Source organism: Pogona vitticeps, chromosome 3 (assembly GCF_051106095.1).
Source record: "Pogona vitticeps strain Pit_001003342236 chromosome 3, PviZW2.1, whole genome shotgun sequence".
NCBI classification, from domain to species: domain Eukaryota; kingdom Metazoa; phylum Chordata; class Lepidosauria; order Squamata; family Agamidae; genus Pogona; species Pogona vitticeps.
The window spans coordinates 1,117,432-1,139,527 of NC_135785.1; the positions used below are offsets into that span (position 1 = coordinate 1,117,432).

The following is a 22,096-nucleotide window of genomic DNA, read 5'->3' on the forward strand; positions in this document are numbered from 1 at the left end:
TTCCACTGCCTCTTGGAGTTGGGTCAAATTCATGTTGGTCCCTTCGATGACCCTGTCCATCCATCTCGTCCTCTGTCATCCCCTTCTCCTCTTGCCTTTACACTTTCCCAACATCATTGCTTTTTTGGTGCTTGCAGAGTGACCATTTTATAATCTGTTCCAGAATTTTCCTTGGGGTTGATGTGAGGCTGACTGGCCTGTAGTTCCCAGGTTCCCCCTTTTTGCCCTTTATGAAGATGTTAGGAACAATGTTAGCCCTCCTCCGGTCGTCTGGCACCTCAGTCGTTTCCCATGATTTCAAGAAAATGGTAGACAGTAGAACCCCATCAGGCAGTTTTTCAGGTGCTGAACAGTGACCTCTTTTCTTTTGCCAAGGGCATTTATGTAGAACTCCTGGAATGACTTCACAGGGACTTCCATTTACAATCCTCATCAAGTCACCTTTATATTTATATTTATATGGGGGAGCTGGACATGATGTGAAAAAAGCAACCCCAGTGCTCAGTGGACTGGAGGAGCTTCCCTATGAAGAAAGGACGGAATGGCCCGGTTTTTCTGAGCCTAAGAGAGGAACAAGTAAGAGGGGGACTGGTGGAGATGGGCGGAAGGGTGCACGGGGTCCCGAAAGTGGACAGGGAGACCCCAACATAGAGGCTGGGGGTCATCCATGGAACTGGAAGGGCGGGGGATGCTGAAAAGGCAGAAGGAAAGCCTTCTCCACGTAGCGCATGTTGTGCGTAATAACTTGTCTGAATATATTTCACTGGAATTCACTATTCTCAGAGGCAGTGACAGCTAGCATCTTTCATCTCTTCCAAGAAGAGAATTTATATCCCTTTTAAGTTCCTTGACAAGCCCTGATCATCGCAGAAATTCCGGTCACCTTCCTCTTCTCTTGCTTTGTTCTGTTTCTCTTTCCGCAGATTTCCGGAACTTTTCTGATCCTCCTCAAATTCCTGATTTATTTTTTGTATTGCTCTCTGTGTGTTTGTTTTTTGCGGGGGGGGACTAGCTTAGTGCTAGAGCGCTTTCCATTTCCAGTGGATGTCCTGTACCGGGAGCCTCCCCATTGGAAGCTTCTATTCCAGTGCTCCCTGAGGTCGGCCTGGGACCAGCGGAGAGGGAGCTACACTCCAAGGACGCAGCATCGGGGTGATAACAAACAAGACAACCGGCTGGATGTAAACCTTGGCAAACTCTGCACGCTTGCAGCTTCAAGCAACAGAAAGGGAAGGGGGAGAAAAGGGGTATAAATGGTTCACCGGAAAGAGCCCTTTGATTTTTAAAAAGTAAATTAAGCGAATTAATGGAGGAAGAGGAGGAGGCTACCCCTCATGACTCACTAAGGCCATAGATCAGTTCCTTCTCCTATCAGAGACATCCAGCCTCCCAGTGCCCGTTCTTGTGGAACAACAGAGAGAGAGAGAGGTGGCTGCAGCACACAGGAGTCTTACTCGTGAGCATCCTCATGGGCATCTGCTCAGCTGCTGTGTGAGCAGCATCGGGCACGAGCCTAACGCTTTGCTCTTTGCAAGGGAGCACCTGAGACGGCTGGAGGGGGAACCAGAAAATCCATCCATCTCACTGGAGAATCCATTCGTCCCCTACTTGCTGGCCGGGGAAGGTCTTGCACAGCCCAAGACCCCCTGAAATGCCTTCCGCCCTTTCATGAGACACACGAGATGTGCAATCTGTTTCTGAAGTATTTTCCTTTCTTGAGTTAACTGTTTTAAACCTGCATCTCTTTGGGACCCTCAACCCACCCACCCACCCCCAACTTAGGAGGCCTGGATAAAGTACAGCCATCCTTTACTGGAGCCGAGGAGATTCCCATCCTGTGCATCCTGATTCTCCCTGTCCATCTTGTACCCATGGAGGCTTGGTTCTGCACACTAGCTCCCTTGTGGCCCGTGTCCGAGGCTGAGCTGCCGCCGTAAGCCTCTCGCTTGTCTGGAGCTGGGAGTGAGTTTTAGGCATGAGCCCCAACCCAGACCCCCCCCCCCGAATAAAGGCCAGGTGGGCCAATGAGGGTCCCCTGGCTGGAACTAGGCCCATTGATGTTGGGAAAGTGTGAAGGCAAGAGGAGAGAAGGGGACGACAGAGATGGGTGGACAGGGTCATCGAAGCGACCAACATGAATTTGGCCCAACTCTGGGAGGCAGTGGAAGACAGGAGGGCCTGGGGTGCTCTGGTCCATGGGGGGGGGTCACGAAGAGTCGGACATGACTAAACAAGGAAACAACAACAACAAAGCTGGAATGGCTCCTCGGTCTCCCAGACCAATTGTGCGAGCGGCTGCTGTCACCTCTTTCACCACCAACGCCCTTTCAGGGCTGGCGTGGGCCTTCCCAGTCATGGCTCTCTGTCAGTCGGTGGGGCCGCTGTTGCGAAGGTTTGGGGTGGCAGGGCGGGGGGGACGAACAATATTCGCACCATGGCTCCTCTCAGGAAGGGAGCTGGCCTGCTCTCCTGTCCCGGGGTTTTGGAGGAGCAGAGCCTGGCTCGCCCCCAGTGGGTAAGGGATGGCACACACCTGTTTGGTGGGCTCCTCTCACGCTTCTGGTCAGCCATCTGATCCTGACTCCAATGGCCTCCCTCTCTCACTCACTCACTCACTCACTCCTCCTTCTCCTCTTTCTGGAGCCCTGGCTCCCCCCCCCCACGCTGCCACCCCTGCACCCTCGCCCTCTAACTGCGGCTCTTCTTCCTCTTCACTCCCATCATCTGCCTCCTCCTCCTCAGGCTGCCTCGCTGCTGCTGGCATCTCCAGGAAGTGCCCCAGGGTGGGGTGGGGGGGCACAGGGATGAAGGGAAGGGGGCACACTAGGGATGACAGAGGCCTCCTCCTTGCACTCTTCCAGAGGGATAGAGGATGTGGTTGAATTGAAGTAATCAGTCACAACTATGCTGTTGCATTTAAAGCCAAAGCACCTGTAACAACCTGACAACATGCCTGTCTCCAGCTGAGCATGAGGGTCCAGGGCTGGCGAACCTGGGCATACACTTAAGCCTTTAGGGCAGTGGTCCCCAACCTTGGGCCTCCAGATGTTCTTGGACTTCAACTCCCAGGAATCCTGGCCAGCAGAGGTGATGGTGAAGGCTTCTGGGGGTTGTAGTCCAAGAACATCTGGAGGTCCAAGGTTGGGGAACACTGCTGCTTTAGGGCAGGAAGGGGCTGGTGTGGGATCCTTGCTTGTCACCAGCTGAATCATGATGCAGTCACAGAGCTGTGTGTTTCCTGTCATGCGTGATTTCCCCCTTTGCGTCCAGCCCCCCCCCCCCCAACCTGGCCCCTGTTTTCCACTTCCTGTAACTTCCTTTGAGTGGCTACTCAGTGCCCTCCATCAGAACTGGTCTCAACAAAGTGGGAGAAGAAGAGGTTATGCCTTCCTTGAAGACCCACGGTCTCACCTTGGTTTTCGATGTTCATCACCCACGGGGTGCCCTCCGGGAATGGAATCCTCACCCAGCTGGGTGCTGTGCCACCCAGTGGAGTTTGTCAAGGCAGGTTTGGATGGCGCCGTGTGTGAAAGAGAGAGAGGAGGGAGGGGGAGAGCACAGTAATGCAATCAGGCTGAGGAGGATCATCCAGGACTGCTTTCAATGCCAAATCTAAAACGGGAGAAAAGCGGAAGCATCAGGCCCCCACGTGGTGTCATTTGAGATGGAGGAGAGCCTCTAAAGGTGACCCGTGTTTCCAAGTACATGGGGGGTTGTCACAAAAGGGTGACTACTGGATCTTTCATTTTCCAAGAGGAACAATATTAAACAGCAAAGGACCTCACAAGACACAGTAGTAAATGCAAAATGAATATACTTTATTACCTATTGATTACAATTCTAAATAAAGGGGTTTCATGCATTCAGCACATTCACGCCACATACATACTCACCAAAGAGAGAAGAATTCTTGATCTGCATTGTCCAAGTTCCAAAGAAAGTACCAAAAGCCTTTTGGTCTCAGCAGACAAATTAGGGTTGCCCAGACTCCTCTTTTTATATTCCTTTTAGGCAGCTTGCTAGCTGGGCATGCACATTAGATGTCTCTTTGTTTTCCCCTAGAAATAAGTGGTCCTTATCACTTATTGTGAAGTATGGGATGCTTAATGGGTCTTCCATCTTCCATCACTTAGTGGACAGGTGTGGCATCTGCTTTGCTCAGGAGGATCCTCCTACCAGGGTCTTCTTAACCCCCTTTGCTCTACTCCCTTAGCAGCAGATGCTTTTTGTCAACTTAGTTCAAAAAGTTCACAGTTCAATAGTTGCATTTCTTACTGTGAGGGCTTATAGCCAGAAATACAAAGTCCCATAGTTTCTCTGGGTTTTGTTGGTCTTCATCTTTGTGCCTTAACCCTCTCTCTGGTTCTTCACCAGATCCGGTCCAAACATGCACACCTTACAGGGTGCCTCCCTCCCTCCCTCTCCCTCTCCCTCTCTCTGGATCACTGGACGTACCTCTCCCCTCTTATAAAGGATGATGGGTGTTGCAAATAGGCGTTAATGGGGCTGCAGGTCTAGGAAGACAGGCCTGGCCCCAAGGCCTTTAAAGAAAGGCACAATTAAAACAAACAGACATAGCAACATTGAGTATTTACTACTTTAATTTGTATATTGCCCCCCCCCCCCAATTCCTGCCAAGGCACTACGCTGGGAGGTTTACAATGAAATACACAGAGTAGAAAATATAATGGAAGTAGTGTAACATTCTAGCCAGATAAAAACAGGAGGCGCCAGTGCAGTGTTGGAACTCCACATGAAATCAAAGTAAAAGTTAAAATAAAAAATAAAAATTGACAGTACACAACACAACAGAGACCCACTAAATCCAAAGATTGTATTGGTTACTTCAGGGCACACGTACAACACGGACGTCACACAGGAGAAAAAACATCTCGACTGGGAACAGATCTCCTCGGCAGAAAAACTGCTCTACGGAACGGTTGTGTGGAGACGACCCGGTATTCGCAAACAGGGAGCAGGCTTGCTCACGGCCAGCCTCTCTTCCACAGGCCAGCAAGCATGCACCCACCCCCTCTCATGCGTGCACACAGACACACACATTGGGGGAGCAGGTTGCTCAAGGAAGGCTAGCTCCCCATCTGCTGACACGTGATCCAGCTTCCCAGTTTCTTGCAAACGTGCTGGCGTCCCAGGAAGTTGGGCCAGCTGGGCAAAACTAGCCAAGCCCCAAGGGAGGCAGCTATATTGCCTGGTTGGCTTGGCTGTGTGTGAGCAGAGAGGTGTGTGTGTGTGTGTGTGTCCTGGAATTCCCTGCGAGGCACCTCTCGAATCATATCCCAACATAAGCATCAGAGGGGGCAAAGACAGAGCCAACAACATCCCCAGTGGCTTCCATGAACCAAATCTCTCTCTTCCTGCTCCCAGCAGCCTTCTTGGTAGAGAACATGTCAATACTAGGTTGGGGTGGGGTGGGCTTTGATGAGGTACTTCCCATGAGCTGCCCCCCCCCCGATTGGGCCCCCCCTTCCCCATGGTACTACCACCACTGCTCACCTACTTAGCTTGTCTGGTGGATGCTTATGTTACTCAATTCATGGGGAGGGGGGGCTTGCCCAAAAAGTCTTTTTTTGGGGGGGGGACTCGCCCCTATCCTTGCCCTGCTTAGGAAGCACACGTTCGTCTGTCCTGCCTGTGGTAGCAGGAGCCTGGTGTCAGCTTGAATTCCGAGTCTACACTGAGAGGGTTGGTGGTGGTGGGAGCACAGCTGCCTGCCACCCATATTCACCAGTTGTGAGCCCACCTTGCGCTTATCTTTTGTCGTTCAAACACTGGAACAAGGCCATTGATGTGGAGGCTGTTGTACATGCACACAGGAGAGTCCTCGCAGTGCTGACTCTTGAACCTTTCTGTCCGGTATGTGGCCAAGACCATTTCTCTCAAGGCTACGAATCCCAGTGTGGAGAATCTACCTTCGGAGAGGTAAACGCTACAGAGACCTGGGGGGGGGGGAATCCTATTAAAATGGCAATTACAGGAGTTTAAACATTTTTCATGACACTTCAAAATGCAGGCGAAATGGGAGTGGCATATAAATGCATACATTAAACAAGCAGACCCATAGCTGTGGCATCCCCGTGGCAGGTACCAGGGGCGACTTTACTGTGGGTGCCAAGTGGGCACATCTCTCCTTTCCTTTGCATCGGCTGGTTTGGCCCGCTTCCTTGTTTGCATTACTTGTGCTTTCCTCTGATGATGTGTTTGGGTGTTTTGTTGTTACTTTCATTTTATCGTGTTAGCTTCAGTTGCCCTGTGATAGTCATACATAGTAAGGTTTTATGATGACTCAAAATATAAAACGTCAATGAAGAGCTGCTCCATGTGGCACCAACGGAGAATGGGGGGGGGGAGAGCCCCTCCCCTGCCCGCCCAGCAGCCTTCCAGCTCAGGGGCTTCTTTCTGGGGCCTCTGCTGCTCATGACGGCCCTCCCCTCGCAGAACAGCTGAACTAAAACTGTAAAAACTTTTCAGACTGTGGCCAATTATTAAACCAATTAGGCACTCTTTCAGCGGAACCACCACCTTAATGGGGTTTGATCTTCACCATGTTAAAAGTTCACCGGATTCTTCTAATTAATTTAAGAAATTAGATTTTTTTTTTTGCTAAATGACGCAGATTCCCATATTCCCTAGGTCCTTTATGTGAACTTTTGTAGAACCCTAGAATCGTAGAATAATTGAGTTGGAAGGGGCCTTTGAGACCATGGAGTCCAACCCCCTGATCAAGGCATGAATACAAATCAAAGCAGATTCTGAGGTTATTGGTTCCATTGTCATACTGCTCTAACAAGGTTTTTCCTGATATTCAACTAAAATATGGTTTCCTGTCTTCTTTTCTCAAAGCTAAACATGCCCAGTTCTGTCAGCTTTTCCTCATAAGGCTTGGTTTCCAGCCCCCTGATCATCATCCTCATCGCCCTCCTCTGAACTTGTTCCAATTGGTCAGCATCCTTCTTGAAGTATGGTGTCCAGAACTGGACATAATACTCAATGTGAGGCCTCACCAGTGCCAAATAGAGGGGAACTAGTACCTAATGGGATCTGGAGACTATGTTGATGCACCCTAAAATATATTTGCCTTTTTTTGTAGCCACATCGCACTGTTGGCTCGTATTCCATATTCCACTTGTGATTTGTGACAATTCCAAGGTCTTTCTTGCTCGTAGTATGAGTGAACCAAGTATCCCCCATCCTACAACTGTGTGCTTGATTCTCCCCCGCCCCCATGGTTCAACTTTGCACTTATCCATGTTAAATTTCATTCTGTTGTTTTCAGCCCAGTGCTTAAGCCAATAAGGATCTTTCCCAGATCTTCTTTCTGCCTTCCAAAGTATTAGTGACTCCACCCAACTTTGTGTCATTTGATGAGTATTCCCTGAGCCCCCTCGCCTGTGTCATTAATGAAAAAAGGTTGAAGAGCCCTGGGCCCAGGACTAAGCCTTTCCCTCCCTCTGTCTTCTAGACACGGCTCTCGCACCACATGAGGAAGCCAGTGTGGTGCAGTGGGTTGCATGATGGAGAAGGACTCAGGATACTTGGGTTCTAAACTCACACCATGATCATCTTGCAGGCCTTGGAAACCCTGGTAGGATTGCCACGAATCAGGATCTACTTGGGCGGCTTGGAAGAACAAGACTCGGATCAAGCCCCCTCCCCCTCCTCTTGATGGCCAAGAAAGTGACTCAGGTCAAGGCCAGCTTCCTTCTGGAGCTTTTTTCTGCCACCCACTCTTCCTTGTCCCCTGTGCCCAGTTTGGAGTGGCTTTCGTCAGATCACCTCCCAGAGCATCTCTGATGCCACTGTTGCCCTTGGCAGAACGGAGCTCCAGGCAGGACAAGGTCTAGGTAGGAGACAAAACTGGCAGAGTTGTTGGTCCAGGGGCTTTGGCGTGAACCTGCTGGCTGGTCAGCAAGAGGGAGGAGGTCCGTCTAGGGAGGTCCAGCAAGGCCACGTGGTCAGGGAGATCAAGGATGGGCAGGCAAGGAGCAGAGGTGGCGGGAGCCCGAGGGGGCCCAGTGAGTTGAGCAAAGGGGCCGGCAGGCCTTAGTCATCAGCAGCCCCCCCCCCGGGTCTTCCTCCTCCTCCTCCTCTGGCTGAGTCTCCTCGGCTGCCAGGGTCAGCCCAGCCCCATGAAGTGTCTTCTCCTGGGACTTGAGAACCTTGTGGTGGAGGCGGCCACCCCACAGGGGTCGGGTGCCCAGCGTGGGCCGTGGGCTTGGCTCCCTCCTCTCCAGTAAGAGGGTACCAATCCTGCTGGAGGGGCAGCTCCGCCTGGATCCGACCTTGGGGGGAAGGGGGGCTTCCCGGGGCAGAAGCCCGCCGGCTCGCCCCTTCCCAGCTCCGTCTGCTGACCAGGCAGGGGCTCCCTAATCGCCCCCCCCCACACACCCACACGCACACGCTCCCGCCGCCAGGCTCTCCGGCTGCCTCCTCCGCGTCGGCGCCCGCCTTCCCTCGCCATCGGGTCCGGGCGGCCTCGGAGGCGGCGCGGCTACTGCTCTTGCGGGAGCGGTGCTTGGCGTGGACCTGGGGGGGGGGGGGACGGAGGGAGGGAGGCGCGCGCGGCGCATGCGCTCTAGGGCCGCCCGTGCAGCTCCTCCGCTGTGCCTACAACAGAGGCAGCCGAGCGGGCGGAGCGGCCAGTTGGAGCTGCAGCACCGGCGCCTCCGGACAGCTCCGCCGCCGCCGCCGCCGCCGCCGCCCGCCTGCCTGCCGTTGGGTGCCTCGCCCGCCGCGGCGCCCCCTCCTCCGCCAGGTAAGGCCCCCCCTCCTGCCTTGGGCCCCTCCCCCCCCGCGGATTGCGCAGCGCCCCCTCCCCTCCCCTCCCCTCCCCACCCCCTGGCAGGCGCTCCCTGACGTGCCGCCTCTCCGCCGCTTGCTTGCTTGCAGCCGCCGCCGCCGCCGCCGGGAAGCCCAGCCGGGAGCTGCTGCTGCTGCTGCTGCGGGTGCCCGGCCGCCGGGAGGACCTGCCGCCGCCGCCGCCGCCCGAGGCCCGAGGCCCGAGGGGAGGAGAAGCCGGCCCAGGAGGAGCCGCCGCCGCCGCCGAGGACAAGACCCGGGACGCGGAGGAGGAGGAAGAGGAGGACCCGCCGCCGCCGCCGCCGCAGCCCGGAAAGTTCTCGGCAACAACTTGGCAGCCCCGCGGTGCCGCCGGCGACATGGAGAGCAAAGGTAGGCGGCGGCGTTGGCGGCGGTGGGACTGCGGGGCCCGGCCGAGGGGGCGGCGGCGGCGGCGGGGGAAGCAGCGCGGGGCCTCGCCTCGCCTCGCCCCGGCAGCCGCGGCCCCGAGCCGGAGGAGGGCGGGCGGGGGGTTTCGCGACGGGGCGGGCGGGCAGGCGCGCGCCGGGAGGCCTTTGGCCTGGGGCGGGGGGGGGAAGAGCTCGCGCCTTGCCGTTCCCTCCGGGGGCGGCCGGCGAAGGGGCCACCGCCGCTCGCTGGGATCGGGGCCACTCCGCCCCCCCCCAAGCCTCCCAGGGCGGCGGAGGCAAGGCCAGAAGGTCCCCCGGGCCCGGCCGCGGAGCCTTGGGGGGGGGGTTCGATGGCTGCCTCCCGGAGCGCCCACCCCGGCGGCTCTGACGGCCCGTCTCGCCCCCTCCCCTCCCCTCCGCCCCCTCCCGCTTGGTCGTCCGAGGCGCCTGGCGCCCCCCCCCTTGGGGCAGCCCGAGCGAGCAGCCCGCCGGCGGTGGGGGGGGGTCTCGGTCCGAGGCTGCGGCTGCCTCCCCGAGCCCGGCGCGCCTTCTCCCGATGGGCAGGCTGGGGACGAGGGACCAGGGACCGGCGCGGGACCGGCTCCGGGAATGACCCGACCCCCCCCCTCCACCGGCATCTCAGGAAGCACCTCCGAGTCGGCCTCGGGCGTCTTTTCCAGGAGGGCGGCGGCCGGCCGGCGGTCTTCCCGCGCGACGTCGTCGTCGGGGCCTTGTGGGTCTGCGTGTTTCGTGCCCTCGACCGTCGGGGGGCTGGTCGGCGGGCCTGGGGGGGGGAGAAGAGAGGGAGAGACCGCCGAGCTTGCGAGGAACAACCGGTGATCTGCACCGTCATGCATTCCTGAAGGAGAGGGAGGGAGGGAGGGAGGGATGGCTCGTCCTCTCCGGGGCTCTGGGAGCGAGGAGGCCGCCGGGCAGCTAGGGTTCCCCCGGCCTGGGGGGTCAGCGAGTCTGCGAGAGCAGCAGCGGTGGCGGAGGAGGCAGCAGGCCGGCGGGGGGGGGGGAGAGGCATCTGTCGTCCTTCCCTCTTGAGCGGTGTGTGTGTGTGTGTGTGTGTGTGTGTGTGTGAGAGAGAGAGAGAGAGAGAGAGAGAGAGAGGTCTGCTCCCTCCCCCCCCAACAACTGGGGGCCCAGGCAGTGGAAAGAGGCACTTTATCTCGGGGGGGGGTCTCTGAGTGGTGGTTTTTTTTCAGACCTGAAGAAGGGACCCCGTGCTTGCAGCCAGAGGGTTGGAAGGGTTAATCGATGGGGCAGGAGGGAGAAACCCCAGGCGGTGGGGGAAGAAGCAGGAGGAGGGTGGAAGGAGGCCTTTCCGGAGACATCTCCGACCCGGGGGGGGGGGAGGACGATCCCCCCCCCAGTTGCAACAGAGGGCTCCTGCAGAGGACCGAGGTCTGGGTCAAAGATGGCTGAGGGTGTTTGCCATCTCCTCTGTGCTGCCCCGGTCCGTCAGCCGGCCAGAGGCCAGAGAACTAGCAAAACACATCTGGACTTCCAGCTGAGAGTAGTGTGTTTGGGCGTGGAAGGGCCGGCAGCTGCCTTTCGTCCTGCTCCTGATGAGAGCCACTGCTCCTTGAGCAGCGATGGCCCCAGTCCTTCTGGACTGATGGCCATCCCAGACATCTTTGCCATCACGCTGTCAAACATAACGCCAGGCCTGCCTCCTTTAGCCGTTGGAAGGAGCACATCTGTAAGGCCTGGGAAAATCTGGCCGGGGCAGGGGAAGGGCTTTGTGGCTTGTGAGGTGCTTTGTGCCCATTGCTGACCTGGATAGATCCTCATTGCCGCCTCTCCTTAAGACATACTAGTCATCCATCATGCACAGATGTTGTTACTATGACGCGGAACTTAAATCCCATATTTGCTTCATATTTGCAAGGACGTGGTCCCGTCTCCCCTGTTATGGTCTGTAACCCCCACCTCCTCCACCCTGTTGCTCACTGAACTTCCCCTCTGGAATTCTCCGGCCCACGATCAATGATCTCAGGTTGGTGCTTCAGTAGTCCCCGAGTTTTGGCCTCATTCCTCAGATAGAACATCTTTGCTCGTGCGTGTCACTCTCCGTCTCTCTCTCTCTCTCCCCATGTGTGGTCTCACTTCAAAGCTGGTACGTTCTGCAACCTTATGGAACAGGTTTCAAGATAGAGGAACACCTTTTAATCCAACGCTGTGCCTGGCAGGGTCTTTGATGTTGCAACGTGGAGGTGCCAAGGCAGCGGGTTCTACCTGTGTCCCTCACCTGCTCTGCAGAAGGTGTGATGGCCTGGCTGTGTGCCTATATGCGCACGCGTGCAAGCAGTTTCTGCCTGTCTCCCTGGGCGCTGTCTGCCAGGGTTGTCTTCTGCCCTGCCAAGCAGAAGGGGCACCACCTGCCATGTGTGTAAGGGACCGGGTGCCATCCCTCCCTTCCCCCCCCCCCTTAGAACCGTTGTTGCTTCTGGGAGAGCTTGGTCCGTCAGTGTGGTTGCGCAAATGGATTGTCCCTTTGCAGGCCACAGCGAGGGATGGTGTGGGAGGCTGACACACTGGCAAGCAGACTGGATGAGACCCTCTGCATGGCCTCGCCATGGAAGCATTTTTAAAAAGACTTTGGGAACATTGAGACCGGTTGCCAGCCGCCCTCAAGGGTGTGCCCTCTGACCATCCTGGGTTTCTTGGGAGAACGTCCTCGGATCGGGGTGAGGCCTGGCTTTCCCGTCGAGTCGTGCCCCTTCTCCGCCTGGCCATTTGGAAAGAGAACCTGAAATTGCTGGAAGATTTTCTGGAAGGCACAGAAGGGTCTGGTGGGGAAGACCCAAGGGGCCAGCTCTGCGCTGATCTTCTGGGAGAAGGATCCTGCGCGACAGATCCAAGGGGCTGTTTGGAGGAAAACAGAAGTGTTTGCATGTTTGGGTCCCTGACTGGTCTCGCTTTCAGTCTTACGGCAGGTAATCTTGCTTCCGTGGTTGGGCTCTTGGTGGCTTGCTTCGCTTCTCTCCACCGGAGCACCCAGGCTTTTTTATACCTTCACCAGCCTTCCCACCTTCTCGCCTCTTTCTTGAATGCTTGACCCTTGTGCCTGCTGCTGCGGCTGCTGCATGGCGGCAGGAGATCCTTGTGCTGGCTTGACATTGACCCTCCCTCCCCGTGCAAACAAGTGGGGTGCCCGATGAAATGCACCTGGGAGCCCACGGCTGCCCTCCAGGTCTTCGGGGGCCCAGCTCCACTGTTACGCAGGAAAGCCACACCTTTCTTCCTCTAAAAGTGCCTTTCCTTCTGTGTGTGATTAGGATTGGGGCCGTGAAGGAGGAGAAGGGGGGGTGCCGCTCTGTCAGTGGAGGGAGGGAGATGGATGGCCATGGAGAGAAAGAGAGGGGAAAGGGTGGGAGGACAGGGAAGGGAAGGGGCTCAGGGCTTTCCCTGGGATGACAGCATTCCTGTCCGGGCCCTGAAGGGTTGTGTCCACCACCCCACCCCGACTGAGCCGGTGGCATGGAGCTTGAGCCGAGAGTGGGCAAATCCTTTATTGCTCCCTTTTCCATCTTTTCCTGCCGGGAAAGTGAAGTCCTTGGCCAGGATTTGGCCCTTCTGCATGTCCTTCTCATTCTAACCCTTCTCTCCCTAAATCTTGCCCCCCTTTTATCTCTCTCTCTCTCTCTCTCTCTCTCTCTCTCTCTCTCATACACACACCCCTTCCCTTTTTGCCCAGCTTTTCAAGGGCTTCTCTCTGCTCTGCCCCCTCCCTGCCCTGCCTCCCCCCCCCCTTCCTGCCTGTCCACTGAGCTCCTCTGGCTTTGCTTTGGCCCAGAAGGAGGTAAACTTGCTGACAAGGGATGAGGGATGACTGAGGCTGTGCATTTGTTGGGGGCTGATCTTGCAGGAAGATTTTCTGGCCAGAAGGAACGGTCTGTTTGCTCAGCACAGTCGGGAGACAAAGGAAGGGCAAAAGCAGAGAAGCACGTGCAGATCTGGGGGTGGGGTGCGGGGTGAGGCCCGTGGCCTTTGGCTCTGGCCAGAGATTTTGCCTGGACAGCAGGACCCCAGAAGAGCTTTGAGCCCCTCCATCCTCTGCCCTCTGCGTTACTGCCTGACTCCAGGGGTGGGGGTGGGGTATGGGTGTCATTTCATGGAAAGGGGCTCAGTCAGATCCTAGTGACTTGGGTGGATGTTTATGTAAAAAAAAAAAAGGTTTCTGAAGACCCTCCCCCCCCACATGCTTTGCAAGATTTAACTAACATATTAGCAGAGTGGATGGCATGTTTTGTGGGAGGGAGTGCATGTGTTTCTGATTTTCAATAGTTACTGCCATTACTGAAGCACAAACTTGTGCGACCCAGAACTTGAGCGACAAAGAGGAAGGGCCTGCCTCTTTGTGGGGGGGGGGGGAACAGAAGGGTTACGGAGAGTGGCATATATATAGCAGGTTCTGCCACTTGCTGTGGAGTGGCTTTTGGGGTCAAGAAATTAATCCAAACTCATTGGTCAACAGCTCCTTCCTTAGAATTGGAACCCATTTTTTTTGGACGTAGAGCCTCAGGGACCCGTCTCGTCCCCTTTTCTGAATGACAGCCATCCCAATAGTTGAGAATGGCTGTCCGGGGGGGGGGTCTCAGTCCTTTCTCCTCCAGGCTATGGGTGCTCACCTGCCAGAGCCACTCCTCAGAGGGCTTGGCTTCCAGACCATCCTGGCCCCTCTTCTCCAGACCTGTTCTTGCCTGTTGATGCCCCTCCTAACCCTTTGTGCCCCGGTATAGTATTCTGGGTAAAGCCTTTCCATGAATTCCTTCTGTCTGGACCCTGCGCTTGCATTGATGTAGCCCAGTGTAGCATTCGCATGTTTAAACATGGGCCGCTGGAGGGATGCAGAAGCTGACCGGCTGAGATTCAGGGGTTTTCTAATCTGTAATCATGAACTTATTTTGCTTTGTTGGCGTTTTAATCAGAGCATTAAAATTTATTCCCCATAATTGCACTGCATTATATATTCATTATCTTTGGGTTTTGCGGTGATCATACTGCCCAGTTTATACTCCCCAATATTATAAATTTGATTTAATTGCTGATGGGATTGTTATTTTTGTTTGAAAGTGTTTGCAGTACCGTTGCAATGTTTAGGTTCTTAAAAACTACTGGAAATGAGAAATAATAATAATAGAAGGACTTATCAACATAAAAGTGGTCTTCTTGGAAATTTTCTCTGGTGCTGGGACTCAGGTTTTTCAGCAGTGGGACAAAAGACAGCAAAGATAGGTGGAACCCCTCCATACTAGAGGGCAGAGTTTGGACTGGGGTGGGGGGAAAGTTTGCAATTCACCGAGAGAAGACATCTCTGGTGCAGAAACGGCCCCCAGTTTGTTACAGTTGTCTCTTGAGGGCTAGTACTAGCCACCATTGGTCAGTAGAGAGAGCGCTGAGTGAGAAGAGCGAAGGGGTCTGACTCAGAGACATGTGGGATGATGCGTTTTTCTGGCTGGGTGACTACTGCAGGCCACTTGTAGTGGGGGGGCTACATCCTGTGAATAGCAGCCAGGTGAAGCCTGCAGGGGAAAGCAGGCCGTGACAAAGGCGCCCTCAGACCTGGCTCAGAGTCAGATCATGTGTGAATGAAGCTGATAAAATGTCAGGACAAAGAGATGCAGAAGTTCCCCACGGGCGTAGACCTATCTCTGGATGGAGGCCGAAGGAGTGTAGTCGAGACCTGGGACTGTGGTCAGCGTTAACAGGAATATATTCTCTGTGCTTTGCAGTTACCGCAGCTGCAAACTTCACGCTCCACAGAATTATTACAGGTTCCAACGACCGACGGAATTCCTCTTTTGTTTTGTTCTGTCTGGTTTTTCCCCCCTAGCAAAACCACGGCAATGCTTACGTCGTTCATCCAACCCAAAATAACAAATGTACTCACACTGAATGCCTGGAACAGACCAAAGTCCTTGCTGGGAGAAGTGGCCGTTCTGTTTCCATCACGGTTTCTCTCGGGTTATTTGAAAGAATGGTTAGGGGGAATACAACGTTGAAAAATGAATGCATCCAGGATCGCTGATCCAGATGTTAAATTCCTCAGAAGGATCTGTCTCTGCCGGGAAACGCTTCTCCTGCCCAAAAGGGATTCTAGTTTAATTGAAGCCTCTTGAGCTTTCCCTACCGGGATCCATTTATGTGGTGACACGATTGGTAAGACATGTCATCACCCGCCCACGGAGACATTCCTCCTTATCAGCCATCTGTGGGCCAGTAAGCCACGGGAGCGAATAGGTGGCAGAAACATCTTGATGGCAGAAGGATGATGGGAGGGGTGCAGCCTCGTCGTCCTTGGATAAGGGTCGTTCAGCTTGGGAGCAGCAGCCACTGAGAAGACCCCAAGTATTAGGTACCATATATGGTTAGGGGTTTTTTTTTGGGGGGTGGGCATCAGTTATTTTAAAAAAACCTAATCACAGGACATTTTACAGCAAATTCCTGTTGGGAAAGCAGACCCCCCCGTTGTTGCAGAAACCCCCCCCCCAAGGCTCCCTTGGGCAGAGAGGATGACGGGAAAGACCGTGGTGACCCTCGTGGGCCAAACGGACCGGATGTCTGGCTGAGAAAAGGCCAGCGTCCACGGATGCCTTCCAGCTCGGCTGAGACGCCCTCCCCCAGAAAGTCTGCCAAGTGCTTCCTCGAACTCGCCATCTGTGCGTTGAGGAACCCAGGAAGGCATCTGTGCCCTCCCCGACCCTGTGCCCCCAGGCAGCCGGACATGGATTGTGGAGAGGCTCTACTGGACGGCTGGCCAGCTCTAATGCCAGGGGAGTCACGTTGCCCTCATGCTCCTGGGGACGTCTTGCTTCGGCAGGGCCCCTCCCCAACGGTTGTCAGCACCGAAGGATGAGCGCAGTCAGGATCAGGCCCCTCAGTGGGGCTTCAGCAGAGCTGAACTCTACGAGGGCTTGGCTACAGCCATGGCGTCAGCCTCCCGACGTCCACCAACCAAACCCAGAGGCAAGCTGGCAACTCCCCACACCTTCTGCAGTGTGCAGAACGGGGGCCCCTGAACACCAGGCCCAGATGTTGGGTTTTTGGTCCTCTTGCACGTCCCTGGTTCCCAAAGGAGGGGACCTGAAAACATGGAGAACAAGCAGGGTCAGAAATCTGCAAGGCAGAGGCAGAACGTGGGCACCCCCAGGAGCCACCCCGCCCACCAAAAGGGACAGATGGGGCTGGTCCCCCTTGTGCCCTGGCCCTTGTGAGTGTCAGCTGCCAAGTTCTGGGTTCAGATCTCGCTCAGCCACAAACTTTGTGAGAAACTTAATGAACTTGTGCCTGACTTCTGCAAACACACCAGGAGCGTCGGACTGATCCAGAAAATGGGGGCAGGCCTCGTGCGCCTGTGGACACGTGTTTGCGTGTGTGTGCAAATGTTCCAATGTTCTGACTAATTTGCTCAGCCCAAATTTCTTAACCTTAAGAAATGGGCTGTGCTTGTTAAGATGTTGTTCAGGGCCTGACTTTCCAAATTAAAACTTTGCAAGTCCTGAGAAGGAAAAGGGTCTTCTATTTGTTTTTTTGTTTTTTTGGTTGGTTGGTTTGACTTTGATACCTCTCCCCCCCCCCCCGGTGTCCCAGGCCCCTCCTGGTGGTTTACAATACAAAACATGAAAGAAAAACAAATTAAGAACAATAAGCAAAAGGTCTGTAGCAAATCCAAATTAAACAACAAAGCACATACACAAAGGCTTCTGTTCCTGAAGTGAAGGAGTTTAGGTCCTTCTCCTGTGGATTTCTGTAACAGGATCCCATGATTTATACGCAGGAAAAAAGGAATTGCTTTCCCTCATTTTGAGAAAAGCTGTTGTCTCTCTTTGCGTTTCGTTTTAGGGCTTTAAGATCCCATCTGTTCGACAGTCACTTGACTCAGGGTTGTGTAAAGGCGGCACGGAGAGACAGTAAGATCACAGAGAATCGTGAGAGGGCAGCGTGGGAAGGGATCCCCGAGGGTCATCTAGTCCAACCAGCTACCATTGGAGCATTGCTGCTCCTGCCAGTCCTCGTCAGATTTCTGAAGGTAATCTGGCAACAGTCATATAAAGTCAAAGCCGTGGCAGCTCCTGCCTGTAGCCCCAGGAAGGGTGGAGGCATCGCCTGTGGCGAGGGGGGGGCCTAAGCACCAACGAGGTCCCGCCTGTACCTCGGGCAGAACCCCAGCCCTAACCCTCCCCTTGCCTGCCTTCCTCTTCTCTTGCTGGGGGGGGGGCAAGGTTCTACCGCACAGGACTTAGAAAGCAGCAAGGGCCTCCCCTCTTGTCTAAAGGAGATGCTGAATGCAAAGATTTATGTCATGGCAAAGGCTGAGCGAAGGGCGTTGTGCAGATCCATCGTCGATGCAGGCGCACAGCAACCAAGAGCGAGTGAGAGAGAGAATGAGAATGAGAAACGGGAGAGGAAATATAAATTTTTCATTCAAAGGCCCTTCTGCAGCTCCTCACCGTGCATTTGTTATATCATACACCACAGCATCATGAGTGGCGTTTTCAAAAGCAAGTGGGCAAAATACAAGGAAGCCGTTTCTTTATAGATAGTTGCAGATTTGTGCAGCCTATGAAGCAGTGGAGGAGAACCACAGCCACAAATGGGGGGGGGGTGTTAAAAAAAACACCCCGCGGTCCATTAGACTCTTTGCCTCAGTTTATCTTCCATTTGCTGCAGAGCAGCAGAAAGATCGCTTGGGATGGAAGAGGAGAGGAAAGGTCTGTGGCGTCTCCCTAGGGAGGCTCAGATTCTTTTGGCCCAGGGTGTGTGTGTGTGTGGGGGGTGGAGTGGGACAAGATGGTCTGATGTTGGGATGAAGCATGGACTCTATTTTGAGGGTGTGTGTGTGTGTGTGTGAGAGAGAGAGAGAGAGAGGGAGAGAGTAAACATGGTCTGGAAAAGAATGTGCTCTAAAGCAGGTTAAGGCATCTTCCAGAAACCCAGTGGCTGCAAACAGACACCCAAGATCTTGGAGAATTACACCTGTAACCCCGTTTGATACCCAGATGTTTTCCTTTAAAAAAACCCTCCTTTTTTAAACTAAAGACACACACACACACACACACACACACACACACACACACACACACACACACATACACACAGAGAGAGAGAGAGAGAGAGAGAGAGAGAGAGAGAGAGAAGATCCATTTGTTTTTAAAAAACTTATTTTTGTGGGCCAGGCATGGCAGGCTTTTTTCAGCTAGTTTTTGGCAGATTAAAATCAGGGCGGAGGAGCTGAAGGGATGGGTGTGGTTTTTTTGGGGGGGGGAGAGGCTACATTTCAAACCCTGAGGGCTGCACTTGCCTACCCCAACCCCTGCTCTAAACGGCAGGAAGCGTGGCTTGTGCCCATATTGGCTTTGCTGCTTTAGCTGAGAGTCACCCGGTGCTGTGAAGGCCTCCTCCAGAAACGAGCACCGCTTGCTCAGGAGCGGTGTAAGAAAAGGGCTCCGGTGTAGGTGGAAGTAGCGCTTGCCTGGGAACTGTTCCCCAGGTGGGGGAAGGCAGGCGGCAGCCTTTGTCGGCCAGACCGCCGCCCGACATCTGTTCCCCTCAATCCTGGTGGCGGTGCAGGATTTGGGTCTCTTTGCAGCTGGTCCAGTGTGTCAAAGAGGAGCAGCTCCTGGCAGAGCCAGAAAGGTAGCCAGCATTTCTTACCTTGAGCTGGCCCTTCCTCATCTTCTACTTCCAGAACTCTTTCCAGGTTGTTTGAAAGATTTCTGGCAATAAATTGCTGTTTGTCAACATAGGTAAAGGTAAAAGTTCCCCTTGACATTTAGTCTAGTCGTGTCTGACTCTAGGGCGCAGTGCTCATCCCTGTTTCCAAGTCGTAGAGCCTGCATTTGTCCGAAGACAGTTTCCATAGTCACGTGGCCACTGCAACTAGACACAGAACAACATCACCTTCCAACCGAGGTGGTCCCTATTTATCGACTCGGATTGGCATGCGTTCGAGCTGCTAAGTTGGCAGGAGCTGGGACAAGCAATGGGAGCTCACTCCGTCACGTGGATTCGATACAATGGCTGGTCTTCTGACCTTGCAGCACAGAGGCTTCTGCAGTTTAACCTACAGCACCACCATTTGTCAACATAGTCCATTGTTTATTATCAGGAGGGGTTGACCCAGACAGATCTGGTCTGGAGAGATCCAGTTTGCAAGAGGTCATGGGGCGCCATCTCTCAGGCAGTTCCATAGGCAGGCGACAGGCCTCCTCAGTGTGTGGATCCTGGCTACAAAGTGCAGCGACGTCAAGGCTTGCTAGCCTGATGAAATTTGGAACATGCTTTTGGAAAGGGTATCCAGGCAGGACTGGGCACTAGGTGTGGTTTGCATGTTTCAGCCACTGTTTAAAAAATAATTCCAGTGATGGGAATGTTGCAGAGGTTGGCTGCTCCATGTAGGACCACTGCCGTGCTTGGCTCTGTGCGGAGCAGCCGCAGGAATGGACGGTGGCTTGTGGAGTGGAGAAAGCATGGCCACTTGGTAACGCTGAACTCAGAAGAGTGAGTTCCTAGAAATCTGGCTCTTCAAGGACCTGATGGATATTTGCCATCCTGTTGTGCCAAGTTGGTGTCAGCCAGAGCACTTTGGTTGGAAGTTTTTTTGTTGTGGGCGGGCGAAGGGCAGGGAGGCAGCTCTTGGACCCTGAGGGCCACGGAGGGGGGGGGGGAAAGATGTGGGTTAATTAGCAGCAGCAACAGCAAAGAAGAAGAGATGGTAACAGTGCAAAATCAGAGGCATGGGAGAAAGGAGACGTTGGGCAGAGGGGCAGAAGATTCCTCCAGCAGCCTGTCCTAAGTCACCCAAGGACGGTGGGGCAGGGGTGGTGGTGACAGGCAACAGGGGGTGAGTGGCAGCTCTCATGGTCTGGAGCGGAGAGGAGGGGAAAGAGGAGTGAACCCGTCAAGAGGACAGGCCTGGGGAGCCCACCCCAGGTCTGAGAATGGGGAGGGGTGGTGCTGAGGAGAGAGGCGGCGGGAGGCAGCGGGCCAGGAGAGGCTTCACAGGTGGCACATCATGAGAAGTGGAAGTCCTGCATGCCCTCTGGAGAAGACATTGCAGTGGGCCTTTCGCTGGTGCTTGCCTCCTGGTGGGCAATCCCAAAGCCGTGGGCCCTCCCTCTCAGGCTGACCTCTGTGCCCGCGATCCATTGTCTCAGCCAGCCTTTGGCTGCTTCGCCTGTTCCGTTTCCTCCCAATACTCTGTTTCCTTCCAGACCGATCTCCTTCCCTTTCTCCTGCTCTCCTTCACCTCCAGTTCATCCCCTTTTCTGCGTCAGTTCATCCCTTTTCCTGTGGTTTTCTTAGGGGCAAATGGCACAATAAAGACTGTGTGGCCTTGGAAGAGGAGATGGCTTAAGTGCTGAGACTGTCCCGTTGTCACAGCAGATGATTTTCCGCACCTCCTGTAGTTTACAGGGTGGCTTGATCTGTTTGTGGTTGGTTGTCGGGAGGTGAGCACAGGCAAAAAATCTTCCTGCATTGTGCCCTTGCATCACTAACGGGTTTCCACTTCTAAGGTTTGCCTATCTGTCATGTGACCTTTGATTCCCCTCCCCTTTGCAGGGTCCATCCACCCCCACCCCCAGCTGAAGTTCATGGGGAGCAGCCAGATTAGACCCAAGCACAGATCTACAGAGTTAAGAGGTAATGTGCAGGAAGCTCCCCATGGACTTCCTGCACAGTTGGGCCAACTGACATTTCCTGCCCCATGGACAGGTGGCAAAGCATCTGTGGGTGATGTTCTGTTGGACAAAATTTATGGCTGCAGAAGGGTGGACTTCTCTAGGCTAAGCAAGTATCTCCGTGGGAAAGGGAGGCTGCATCTTAAAGGCTGGATTTGACATCTGGCAGAGGGTAGAGATATCTTGTTAGGTGGGGAAAAATTCTGAGCATTCAGTCTCAGGCACATAATCTGGAGTTTGGAAAAATCACCTTCTAGACTCCCAGTTCCAAGCATTAACCCAATCAACATGGCTATCTCAAGGACAAATGGGTAGAAACAGATGGGGACCCTATAAGTGAAATGTAGCGAGGGAGAGAAAAAAAAAACTGAGGTTCACCCAAAAGCAAACGAGCCTCTTGCAGGAGAATAGGGGAGAGAGCGTGTGTGGGTCAAGTCCATGGGTCCATACATGACTCCTACGCTGCATCCACCATAACCTTCTGCTGAGGCCACCCATCCCACCTGGCTGGGTGTCCAGAGGCAGAGCAAGCAACCCTTCGGCAGTCTCCCTCCTTCCCTCCATCACATTCTTGGGGATTTGTCCAGTTGTGGCCCTCAGCTGCAGCCGAGGCTAAAGCTGGCCATGGCGGCTCGAAGCACCCCTGGCCACGAAGCGGTCTCAGGAAGAATTCCTCTTTGTCATGGGTTGGAGACTGATCGAGGAGGTCGAAGAGAAGGGGTCCGGGTTCTTTTGTGCTTTTCACAGGAGAGGTAGGGTTTTATAATGCTTTAAAAAAAAGCTATTCAGAAATGAGTGGGAACCCCCCCTCCCACAATAAATAGCAAAATCGGACTCACAGCTAGGTGCGTCCAGCATCAACGGTACTTTTTAGACTCAAAAGCCAAAGGATGCAGGCAGGAGCAACCCCCTGCTTTGCACCTGCAGGAGGCTTCTGTGTGATCTCAAATCCTCACCTACCTTTTTAACCTACTGGTCATCTTCCTCATGGGGTGGCCGCTTCCGCCTCGCCAAAGCGGAGGAGATCCATCACCCCCAGAGAGGAGGACAAAAGAGGGCATGGTCTGGATAAATCGGCATATGCTCATTGACAGCCAGGGATGAAAAATGAGCAAGGATTTTTTAATGATTTATTCTGAATAACCGGGTGCTTGGCTTGAGCAGGGAGGGCGGCGGCCAGAGGCCCTGCTTTTTCCC

General features: G+C 54.4%; 1 protein-coding gene across 1 annotated transcript in view; it reads left to right on the forward strand.

Moving 5' to 3' along the window:
• Nucleotides 1-8,944: 8,944 nt before the first annotated feature.
• Nucleotides 8,945-22,096, forward strand: part of FGF12 (fibroblast growth factor 12) — a 216,904-nt gene continuing 203,752 nt past the window's right edge. The window contains exon 1 of the mRNA XM_072996386.2: nucleotides 8,945-9,189. Coding sequence (XP_072852487.2) covers nucleotides 9,177-9,189 — 13 coding nt within the window. The 5' untranslated portion in view covers nucleotides 8,945-9,176. The remainder of the gene's footprint in view (nucleotides 9,190-22,096) is intronic.